Source organism: Callorhinchus milii, unplaced genomic scaffold (assembly GCF_018977255.1).
Source record: "Callorhinchus milii isolate IMCB2004 unplaced genomic scaffold, IMCB_Cmil_1.0 Scaffold14, whole genome shotgun sequence".
Lineage (NCBI taxonomy): Eukaryota > Metazoa > Chordata > Chondrichthyes > Chimaeriformes > Callorhinchidae > Callorhinchus > Callorhinchus milii.
The window spans coordinates 13014898-13027332 of NW_024704755.1; the positions used below are offsets into that span (position 1 = coordinate 13014898).

At 45.9% G+C, this 12435-nt stretch overlaps 1 protein-coding gene and 1 non-coding gene across 2 annotated transcripts in view; both read right to left on the reverse strand.

The window, feature by feature from the left end:
• Positions 1-4999, reverse strand: part of fhod1 (formin homology 2 domain containing 1) — an 85324-nt gene extending 80325 nt beyond the window's left edge. Inside the window, 1 exon segment of the mRNA XM_007907570.2 lies at positions 4715-4999. Within this exon segment, the coding sequence (XP_007905761.2) occupies positions 4715-4879 (165 nt within the window). The 5' untranslated portion in view covers positions 4880-4999.
• A 971-nt stretch (positions 5000-5970) lies between these two features.
• Positions 5971-6053, reverse strand: trnal-cag. The gene has a single exon. It is a non-coding gene; the product is annotated as a tRNA-Leu (tRNA).
• Between the last annotated feature and the right edge of the window lie 6382 nt (positions 6054-12435).

A 12435-nucleotide genomic window follows, 5' to 3' on the forward strand; every position in this document is an offset into this window, starting at 1 on the left:
AATCAGGATTCCTTAACAAGGATTTCCCGTTGAAATGGATTCCCTGATGCGAGAGCATCGCCGCGGACGGAACCGTCGAATCACAAGACCGGTCGGATGAAGAAGTCCATTCGGGCCATTGAGCTGCTTCTTAAATCGAGTGTCCTGGCCTCAACCACTCTTCCTGGCGATTTGTTCCAGTCATTCATTACCTTCTGGATCAAGAAAAACCTAGTGTCGATCCTGAAATTGCCGTTTGCAACTCGAAACCTGTGTCCTCTTGCTCTAGTTGGCGCATCCTAAAGTATTGTTCTGGGTCTAGTTTTTCCAATCCCATTTAAATCTCTATAAGGTCTCCTCTGAGTCGTCTATTCTCAAGACTGAAAAGCTCGAGCTTGACTGATCATTGCTTACAGCTCAGATAGATAATTTCAGAGTGGTAGGTCTTCTGGTTACCAGAAACACCATCCACTGGTGTGATATAATTCCTTGTTAACCAATCCTGTTAGGAAACGCCGCAAATTGGTAAATCATTCCTTATCCCTCTGAACCTGGGGATCAGCCTTGTTGCTCTTCTCTGCAATGACCTCCAGAGTTTCAAAGGCTCTCCCTTCCTCTCTCTCTCTCTCTCTCTCTCTCCACACCCCCCACCCTCACACACTATGTCGTGCTGACCCAAGCAGAACTGTACACAGTACTCCAGGTGCGGCCTAACCAGTACACTGTACAGCTTCTGCAGTTTATGAGGATTTAAAGCTTCAACAGATCTGGCAATGTGGCCAGCATTCTGTTTATTCCTGTCTAGCCCTGTTTGGACATGATAAGCAACAAGTACATTAACACACCCAGGTCTCGTTCAGCTTCCCGCCTGGCAAGCTCTAGCGAGTCCAAGGAGTAAATGCTGCGTTTCCCAAACAAAATGCAATTAATCTACAATGTATCAGTGAAGCAGATTGAGACGTTTCAACAACATAAGGCGCTATATCAAATGCAAGGATTATCCTAAATATACTTCCTACCTTTCCTTTCCATTATACAGTATTCCAGTGGTTAGTTGGTATCAATCAGTGATCAGCCCAAGGCCAAAACCACAACAACAATCATTATCTTGTCAAATACAAACATCTAGGTTCTAGTTACATCGGGTTCATTAATCCTTCAATCTTGCCACCCTCTTTCCGCCCAAAGTTTGGTGTTAGTGTCCAAAATCCTGGCAAAACTAGGCCATATCATTATATACGGGAGGATGGGGGGGGGCAAACCAGGAGAAGGTGCCTCCTATATTGACCAAGCTCCGCACCAACTGTTCTACTGCTACTCATTAGCAGTTGGCAGCACTCTCTCCTCTCTCCTCTGAGTCAGACAGTTTAGAGTACAACCCCCACCACAGGACGTTGAAGCCAGTCTAAGATGGCACTCCAACACAGTGCTGGGGGTGTGCCGTATTGTCGGAGGTGTCGTCTTGCATGCAAGACATTAAACCGAGGCCCGTCTGCCTGTTCAGGTGGAAATGAAAAATCCTACGACGCTGTTTGAAAAGAGAAGAGGTTTTCCTGGAGCCCTGGCCAACATTGCTCTACCCCCACCCCCATCCAATCTAAAATTGGCCACTCACTTCACGGCTGTTTGTGGGTCATGCTGTGTGAAAATTAGCTCTGCATTTGGCCCGCAAAATACACAGTCACTGCACTTTACAGTGTATCCGATCACATCATGCCATTGGTGCTCTTCAGTCCTTGTTTTCTCAAACTCTCTACCCTCCCTCCTCTGCTCTCCTCTCCAGGCAAACCTCTCCCTCCTACAGTTCCCGTTACTGTTACAGTGCGATGCACAATTCCTCTCCTTCCTGCAAATGACTCAGGGACAAAATGTGGAGCCGCTCACCATTGTTCATCATTTCCTCCTATACGTTATTTTCAGCTTTTTTTAAAAAAAAATTTTTTTTTTTTTTTAAATGATCAAAGCAAACACGACCCAAACGATTTAGAATCCTCTTTCCCTCCTTCCTTCTCTCCTCCAACCTCCCCGAACATCAACTGGAAGGACGGATAGGACAGAGCTCTGCACACACAAGCATTGGCAGGATACGGTTAAAGTTGCGTGTAAATGGTGCCCTTCGCCAGGCTTTCGTGCAGACCAGGAAGGAAGTGGCATTGATTTCCACAGTTTAATGACTTAAAAATAAAGCAACACCTCCAATGATGAATTTTGGGTTGGTTGCCTGTGACAATTTGGCAACTCTGCCAATTTAAGAATATATTGCAAAAAAATCACATTGCAAATCTTTTTCCCCCTCCCCTCTCAAAATCAACTACCAATGAAGCAGGGATTTTAACATAAATCCTTGCATTTGATTCAGAGCTTTATCGCTCCATCGAAACGTCTCAAAGACCTTGGCAGGATTTCACTATTGAAGTGCAGTGACTGTGTGTTTTGTTGGAGACATTATGGATGTATGGTATTTGGCTTCAAGTCAGCATCCCAGTGATGTTTAGAGGTTAGGAAGGAATCCTATCTTGAACCAAAATCTGAAGGCAGATATGAAGCCCATAACCATCACCTCCCACTCCTCCTCTCGCAACCACAGAGGAAGCTCTTAGAGGGATGATTCTGCCTTTTATTTAACGTCCAGATCCGGGAGGAAAGGACCGCTGCAGATCCTGGTCGTGGAACAAAATGTAGGGAAGATGGCAGTCACCCTCCTTGAGTATTTCACCACCATCAGTTTTCAGACAGGTCTCCACTGGAACACCAACGCTACAACTAACTTCAACACTAGCTGATGTTACGTTTCTTGTCTGATCTACACTGTCTTATGCAGTTGGAAGGGTTAGATTTCTCACCCACCACCACTCCTGCAAACCTCACCAATGACACTTTGGTCAACCGACCAGAGGTGTAAATGAGAGAAAAAGAGGCTCCCTTCTCTGCACGGGCCACTTGGTACATTGTTACCTTTATTAGCAATCCACAGAAGTGCAACTGTGACCAGGGTCTAAACCGAATGGCGTGTTTAGTATTTAAACATTGAAGATCAAACTGGAAAAACAATGTAAACAAGGCAGTAAAACTGGACCTAATTTAGAGGCTTTAATCACAGTCGTGATTAAAATAAGCTTCTGAATCAGAAGTGTCGGTTAGAGGCAGTATTTAGATCTCTGTTCCCGTCAGTGTGAGCAGTTCACCTGTTGATGTGGCTTCAAATGTCAGTGATCACTCGCTTCAGAAATGCCGCTGTTAACTACAGCAACAAGAGTACTGGTGTCAATTTGCATCAGCAACGTTGCATATAGTGTTCAGCCAGGCTCAGCTGGTAGCATTCTCGCCTTCAAGCCAGAAGGTTATGGGTTCAAGCTTTACGTCGGGACTTGCAATCACATAGTCTAAGCTGACACTCCAATGCAGTGTTGCAGGGTGTGCTGTGTTGTCAGAGATGCCGTCCTTCCGAAGAAACATTTAAAACGAAATCCCATTCGACACACAACGTTCCTGGTGAAAACTGACACGAGTACTCTTGTTGTGTCAGCTAACAGCCGCTCTAGTGCTACATTGAGGTGGCACTGATCTCCGCAGTAGGAATGGTTTCTTGGCACCTCTGGGCCCAGGTAAGCTGACACAGTGAAACCTGCATTGCCTCTGCAGCCACAGGCTATGAATTGTTTGTTCTGACCTACAGGCAGAGGGAGCGCTCAGCTCTCCCTGTGCTCGCTGGCTTGTGTAGACCTTCCCCCAGACATGTCCCAATCACGTTCTCTACTGTGCCAGAACCTGCCCCAAATATAAACACAGAGTGAATTTCCGCAGTGAGGGCATCAGCGAGATCCCCAAACATCCTGACTTTTCCAGGACACAGGAAAATTACAACCATTGCTAAACTGAGTCCAATTCCCTTCCATAAACCAATTCGCAGCCCAATTGCACACGTCAATGTGTAACACACTTCAACAACAACATGCATTTATATAGCGCCCTTCACAAGGGTAGCTTCCCAGACCGCTTAAATTCAATGCAAGCATCAAATGCAATATTACTATAAAAAAGGCTCCGTCACTTTAAGAGACTATGTTTAAATAATTCTACTAAAGCTGGTATATAGAAGGGGAGTGGGGGAAAATCATTGGAGTACACCTTAGTGATCCGAACACTATTTTTGATTAGTTTTAAAGCTGTAATCTGCTGGTATCCTTTAAATGGTAATTGCAAATTGCTCAAGAAGGCAAATTAACCAAGCACAGGCTGTTTACGAGCACTGACCCTTTAAACTGTTTACAGTCTTATTGTTTTGCCGGTTGTAGCAAAGGAAGTCAGTGTCTGATGAGAGCAGAGGAAAGTCCCTGGCTTCATGGCTGGGATACTGCAAGCAAACTGTCTGCCGTGTGTGTCTACAAAAAATGCACAGTTACTACACTTTACAGCGCAATCCAATCCGGCGCTTGGGAGACGCCTTGACGACACGATAAGGTGCTTTGTCGAATGCAAGAATGATCATGTTCTGAAGCGAAGAAACTCAGATGGGATAAAGGCATTTTGAAGTTGTTGAGGAAGGTTTACATTGGGGGTGGGAAAAGAGAGATAAAAGGGAGGAAAGAAGAGATCATTTGAGATTTAACAGTAAAGGAGGGGGGGGGGAAGAGACACCACACAAACCTGAGAGTCAAGAAAATTGTTGCATGGCTTGGAAACATGCAATGTCTTGTTCACCCTGAGGCTGAATCAGGACATGGGATGCACTTACCCTGAGAGGAGAGGAGAGCAGCTTGTGCACACTGGGCACCTGAGCCACCAGAGGAATAGCCTCGTGGAAGCTGTAGGTCGGGGGTCTCCTGGGTTCAGGGAAGTTGGTGCAAACGAAAGGGTCCACATCGTCCAGGTACTGCACTCTGCAGATCACAGCAGCCATAGTGCCTCCTCACCCACAGGCACATAGAGAGGGACACACACAGGGAGGGAGGGAGGGAGGGAGGGAGAGAGAGAGAGTGCAATGCAATAAAGGTACAGGTTTGCAAGGCAGACTGCTGGGGGGGGGGGTCAAGTGTCTGTCTGTGTATGTATCTCTCTCACTGACTAACTCACTACAGCTCTAAGTTAGTCACTCTGACGCAACCAGGAAATAAAGGGTGAGTCAGTATTAAAGGAAGGAGTTGGCTGGGTCACACTCTCTCTCTCTCTCTCTGTGCACAAGATTAAAGCAGTAACTTCTGCAAATTCATCCCTCCCTCCCTCCCTGTCTGTCCAATCACTCATCCGCGGTCAATTTTCATGAACCAAACAGGACTGTTGACTTGCGACCCGCCGCTGTGAGCAATAAGAGATTTTTCTGGTCTGCTTCCATCCCCACTCCGCCATCACATCCCGCGCCGGCTGGAGATGCAAGGCAAGGGTTAACTCTCCTTGTTGGAACACCTGGATTCACTTCCCCCGCCTCTGCCCGGCAGGTGCTGCGCATTTGCTTCCACTGCGGGTGAAAAGCCTGAGAAGTTAAACTGAGGTCTGGCCCTTCAGGTGGACGTTAAAGATCCCTTGGCAGGATTCGAAAAGAGAAGGGAATTTCGCTCTCTCTTCCCCCCCTACCCCCCATATCCTGGCCAACAGATCCCCACCGATAAAATCAGTCACTCACTTCACCTTCACGGCTGTTTGCAGGACATTGCTGCGTGCAAATTGTTTGCAAAACAATTGGCGTGTTTGTACGTAACAATCCTTGCATTTGATATCGCGGCTTATCGCGCCATTGGCGTCTCAAAGGGCGCCACGGAATATACTGTTGAGTGAATTGACTCTGTATTTTGTGGGTGAAACGTTTTGGCATGAAATTCCACCCCCGCAAATGACATTTAACTTGAGTTGGTTGATAAATACTGAGATGGTGAGGTGCAGGGTTTTATGGATCCTGCTTGCTCTCCGATTCCGACGCACCAATAATTAATTCAGTTCATTCATTTAATTAATTCATTAATTAATTGTAAAAATGAAAAGAACGAACAAAAGTACTGTCAGAAGTGGGATTCGAACCCACGCCTCCAGAGGAGACTGCGACCTGAACGCAGCGCCTTAGACCGCTCGGCCATCCTGACTGTGTTTATGCCAAGGTTTCTTGTTACATTGGGTGACGGTGTAGAGTAGCTCTCTTGATTCCTGTCTGAACAGCAGAAGTAATAATAATAATTCTTGTATTTGATATAGTGCCTTATTTACGTCGTCGAGACGTCTCAAAGCGCTTCACAGGAAATGCTGTAAAGAGTAGGGACTGTGTATTTTGTGGGCAAAACCCGGCAACCAGTTACGCACAGCAGTATCCCCCAAGCAGTCGTGGGTTGAGTGACCAAATTATTATTTGTTTTGTGATGGGGCCTCTCGCTTGCGAGGCGAGCGCTCTAACCAATACGCTACAGGAATCCACTTGTTTGCTTACGAAAATACCCAGTCACTGCACTTTGCAGTAGTGAGTGTGAAGCACTTTGAGACATCCTCGTGGCGTGAGAGGTGCTGGATCAGATGGAGGGATTATTAGAATCTATCGCTCCAGTCCGCACGGTTTTTCATTTCAATCTTGTTCTTTCCAAACCGACTCGTCATCTGGAGGAGGAATCCCACCTGGGTGTGATTCACAGCTATTTTTGTTGTCCAGAGTTTGGAAAACAGTTGAGTTCAGCCGTCACGTTTACTTTTGGCTTCCTGTCGTCGTTAAACAAAACATTTTTTTTTTAAAAAAATGCTTCAAAAGTAAGGCCTTCTTTAAGAATCTGCTCTCAATTCTGGATGCTCTGAAACGACTAGCCAATAAAGTACATCCAGACCACAGGTGGAATTTCTGCGAGCTAGTGCGTGATATTTCCTGAATGAGATTGCTTAATAAGAAATCCCATTAAAATTCCACGGATACTTTGCTCCAGAACCGCCTCACGTTTCAAACCATGACCGAATCACTCACTTCACTAAGCACCTTCACCGTTTCCAAATTGCATCCCAAATCATATACTTTCTTAGCCTGTGATTTGGAATGATTATCGCCACAAGTGAGTTCGAATCAGGCATGTGCACAAACACACATCCAGTCTAATAATGATAATTAATCCTTGCCTTTGATACGGCGCCTCATCACATCGTCGAGACGCCTCAAAGCGCTTCATGGGATTTTATTGTGAAATGGAGTGACTGCACTATGTTGGTAAATGTGGCAGTCAAACTGCACACAGCAACGTCCCACAAACAGACATCAAGTGAGCGGACAATTTTATTAAGGCGGGGGGGGAATCGTTGGCCAGAAAACCGGGAGAAATTCTTTTCACAATGCAAATCCTACACCCTGGTGGCCAAAATGTTATCTGTTTACAACTCAAGTTTAATGTTGTATTTTCATTGCTCTCTGGGACGCTACCCAGTGTGAAGGGCGTCCTATAAATGCGAGTTGTTGTTGTTGCACTGTATCTTTTATTTATTTAAAAACTCTGGGTAAAAGCCGAAACCTGTGCCCTGTTTAATATCACTGGTGATAATTAGCACAATTAGCGGTAATAATTCACCCTTATGATGTAAATGACTGTGAGGCCATAGGTGCTTGTCGCGCTTTCGATTACATTGCATTCTGTTTCCTACCTTTTCTCTAGATTTGCCCTCACGCTTTTCATGCTAAACTGTCCTGCTCACCAGGTAGCTCACCAAGTACCTGCTATCCACCTAGTGAGGGATCACACCTGCACTTGTCACTATCTTCTGGGGGAAGAGGAGCGGGGAGGTTACCAGGGTTCAGGTTGACAGGCTTGGCGAAAGAACGTAGGATTCGAGGCCCGCCCTCTGAGACTGTCTCGGTTGCCCACCATATCCACGATAACCCTGCTGATTTCAGACGAGACAGCTTGAGGCAAAGACCTTCCCACTCAGCATCTGTTAGCCCCGAAAACCAAAGCTCTAATGGGTAGGGTGGTTCTTGCCTGGATGAACAAGCAGTGGGAAGATTGCCAGACAGTGCAAGTTGAGCAAGTGCAACAAGAGAAGCAACCTGAGTGTGCCTAACCCAGCTATCTTGGGTGTTTCGCGAGTGCGCAGTGTGGTGTCCTCTCTCCCGCGAGCCTTGCTCCCGTGTTCCCGAAATTCCAGGCGACACAGAGAGTCACCTGCAATGGCAAAGTACGCATTTTTTAGCTTGTTAGACTCCAGCAGTTATCCAAAGCCGTGGCCCTTGCCAACCTGCGGCTAATTCTTTCCGGGATTAGGTAAGCAGGGTGCGTCCCTCGTGTGGGGCGGCAGTGGGTGTGGGGGTGGTGGCGGGGGGGAGAGTGCGCATTACGTAAGTGGCAAGCACATGTGGAACTCCCAGTCTGGATACTCTTGGGCACAGCAATAAGTTAATAAGTTTCCGCACGCTTCAGACACCAGCTGATTAAAAAAAACATTCAACAGCTCTTTCCATGTGGTCCTTGCAGAATTCCATCCAATGCTGCAGCAGCAAAGCGAGCCTGGTGTTTTAAAACGCTTCCTTTGGAGCAAAATTGTAGCATAACATTTTTAATTTCACTCTTGCTCACAACCTCTGGGCCATTCCGTTGTCCGCTTAGTTCTCCACAAAGTGATTACTTTAACGGAGTGTTGACCTGACTTGGTTGGGACACTTCAGACAACAGCTGATTTAAAAAAAACATTCATCAGCTCTTTCCATGTGGTCCTTGCAGAATTCCATCCAATGCTGCAGCAGCTTAAAGCGAGTCAGTGCTTTTGCGAACAGTTGTATCGTTCACACAAAGTCCTTTCTCTCAGCTTGTGTCCTCGATAAGAGGGCTGTCACACTGACATTTCGCAGCGCAACACCAGAACGGTCAACGGGTGTTTGATCCGCAAATAGGACATCAAAATTCTGCTTTCTGAGTTCAATTACAATCGGTAAGATTATAGTGGTCATAAAAGTAGGGTTGAAAACTTTTTTTTCTAAATGTGAAATTATTTTAATATGGTTTTCTGCCTCTGTGTTATCTTCTTCAACCCAGAGAAGGAGCCGTCTCCACAGTCTCCTTCGACACCATTTGATATCACTCAGCAGGAAGCTCGCTGACTGGAGTTTGAGAGGCCTCACTGATATGTCAGCCCTTCACACGACTATCATCGAAAACCACACCATCAAACAAGAGTTGCCAGGAACTATTGTCAGTGATAATTTGTGTGTGTACCTATATGTGTATATATATATACGTATGTATGTGTGTGTGTGTGTCTGTGTGTGTAAGCGTGTATGGATGCATCTATGTATATGTATATACGTGTGTGTATGCGTGTAAGTGTATATGTACGTGTGTGTGCATGTATATGGATGCACGTGTATATACGTGTGTATATCAATATGTGCGCACGCGTGTGCATGTGTTTGTCTATATGTATGCAGGTGTATATGTGTATGTGTGCACACGTGTGTGTTTGTGTGTATATATATATATCATGTAAAAAGAGGCCTCTGATGAAGTGTCCAGCTCTTTCTTCACCCACCGTAGTCTTGGCATCTCTGTGGGATTGGGAGGGATTCTGGATTTCTTGGTCATCTCTTGAGGTTTCAGGTGACAATGAACCACATTTTTGACTCCTTAAATGGCTTAGGAAAATCAATGGCTGAAACAGGTTGCCAGCAATGGAGGCCAGGATACTGGACTCATTTAGAAAGCAGCTTGACCCGGGAGTGGGGGGGGGGGGTGCGCAACGTAGTGTGGGTGTTGTGGAGGGATGAGATCAGACAGGCCGAAGGACCTTCTTCATCCAGACCGGTCTTTTGAAGAGCTGGGTGGCCCCGTGTGAAGTTCAAAGGAGGTTTTACAATCTGGGAGGAGAAACCGGTGAACAAGCATCTTGTTCGAGGTTGGCCGACTAGAGCAATGCCTAAGAAACATAAACCATATTCTTTACACTGTTCAACACATAGAGCATAGCAACTGCACTCCAGCGACCAGCAGAAATCCCAAACCTCAGACCACAAGAAAAACTCAGTTGAAGAAGGCCCTTCGTCTCATTTGATCTCATCCTTCCAGATGGGCTGTATGGGCTTCTCATTACAACAATGAGATATTTCTTAATGAGATTTACCTCCAGTTGTTCTTCCTCGCCCAAATCTGTCCCTGACCAGGACTGCTACCCTAAGTGAAGGGCGCTGTTCAAAATACAAGTTTTTGTTGTTGATGCTGTTGAGGTCCACTGTCTTGGCCTCCACCACCCTACCTGGTAACCTGTTCCAACCTATCCTGACATCTGTCCTGAAATTGCCCTTCAGAACCCTGCTTCCTGGGTGTTAGCATTATTTCTATGTTGACACTGTGAATTTGATCGTTTCTCTGTGTCTAACATTGTGTGGCAGTTTACTCAGTCACAGATGTGTCACCAGATTAGTTTAGTCGAAAAAGGTCCTTCGGCTCATCTGATCGCATCTGTCCCCAGAACACCCATCCTATTTCAGCATCAAGCCGCTTTCTAAACACAATACAATACAAAAAAAGGACAGTCACAGCACAGCAGGCGCCTGGTCTCAACCACCCTTCCTTGCTTGTGGAGCAATTCGCTGTTCAGTGAGGTTGCATTTGATTTTTTTTTAAAAAAAGCAGCAAAAACAAAAGTCTCAAGCAACCGCTTGGGATTAAATTATTATTAGGAATTAGGAATGACAATTTGCGCTGTATTTACGCATCCCATTTGTTGGGTTTATGTCTTTCTGAACAGCATAAAGTTCACGTCTATGGGTATGCTGTCACCTGCTGACTGGAAAAAAGAAGTGCAGCAGGGGACGGTTCAGTGGTGGGTTGGACCTGCTCGTCTCTGGTTGGAATTTTTCAAGAAACATTTTCTGAGTGTTTCACTAAAACCACAACAGATCAACAAGCATGATTAATGCAGCACTCATTTCCTGAATGTTAGGAGTGGACTGTATTCACCATTACCTTCCCCCACCTCTCCTCCGCAAAAAACAGTGAGGGAGATCAAGCCTTTTCTCCTCTCGAACATTCCCCTGACCATTCCATCACATCTCTCCAATTATTTCCGTAGTTCATTGCTCTATGTACAATGGGTGCTATTTTGAATGTCTCAACCGCTTCCTCACAACAGAACCTCTGATGGTACAAAATAAATCACTTAGGGTAATATAATATAATATTGTGTATAATATTGCTCCTGTGGATTCAACTGATTTCAATCTCCGTAGCCTACCCCAAGGGCATCAGCTTCGGTCCCCACCTGACCTCATTCCTTCAATGTATTGAAATATATAATAACTGACATGCTTTGTTTGTAAATGGACATTATACAGCAACACAAACTTTCTGAATGTTTAGTGAGATGAATAGCGTTGTCAACAGCTGTTAAATGATTCCATTATTATTATTTTAATCAAAAATAAAATAACTTTAGGAAATGCCTCTGCTCTTCTCACAATTAATGACTTCAACAGAACACCGGAAGAAACTTTAAAATAACACTATGTGAGTTTTGTGGGGTAGATAGAGGGGTAAAACGGTGGTGAAAATTCCTTTGAAAAAGCGGCTCTGGGCTCCATCCGGAGGGGAAAATTGTCTACTGCAACTGCCGCTTGGGACTTCATGACGGGGGGAGTGGAGGTGGCGGTTGGTGGAGGAGTCAGTGATAGTTCACATTAAGAGATGAAGCCAGCAGCCTCCAGTTTAAAATCTCAGGCATCTGGTTCTCCTGGTTGTACAGTAAACTCTACAGCATTCTACAAGGCCCTGTCCCCCTCCGTCAGCCTCAATCCCAGCCATACATCGGCTTCACCGTGTTTCAGCACATTGAGGGCCTCAGCGTCAGGGCCTCTGTCTTCAGCTGTTCTCGGACCTTCTCAGAAAATTCAGATTTCTTGCTCTCTCACCATCACCACAACAACCACAACAAATGACATTTGTATATAGTTCCGTTCATGTCGAGAGAACATCCCAAAGCGCTGAACAGTCAAGAATGTGCACCCGAGCTGGGGGTTGGGATCAGGAGGGGTGGAGGGCAGGGAAGGTGGTGGGGGGGAGTAAGAGGGTGACCGAAGGCACAGTCGAAGAGGTAGATATTGAGATGGGCCTTGAGGGAGGAGAGGGAGGGGGCGAGGCGTAGGGACTGTGGGATGGAGTTCCAAAGGGTAGGGGGCAAAGAGGCTGAAGGTCAGACCTCCAAAGGCCAGAGAGAGTCCTGTTCACAGATAGAGAGAATGTCTTTGACCAAGGCAGCCTTGGTGCTGTGGACAGAGCGGAAACCGGATGGAGGGGTTCACGCAGGGAGCGCTGGGAAAGACCTCCCCACCCCTACTGTTCCCCTCAAGCCACTGAAAAGAAAAGCTATTTGGTCAATATTTTCCTCTGGCCATTTCCTTTTTTATATTGAAATATTGAAAACAAGCTGGGTTTGGGTGGTTAAATTTTATGCGTCACGATTTATTTGTTATTACAAAACTAGCTCTCGTACATAAAGCCACTCAATGAAAGCAAAGCG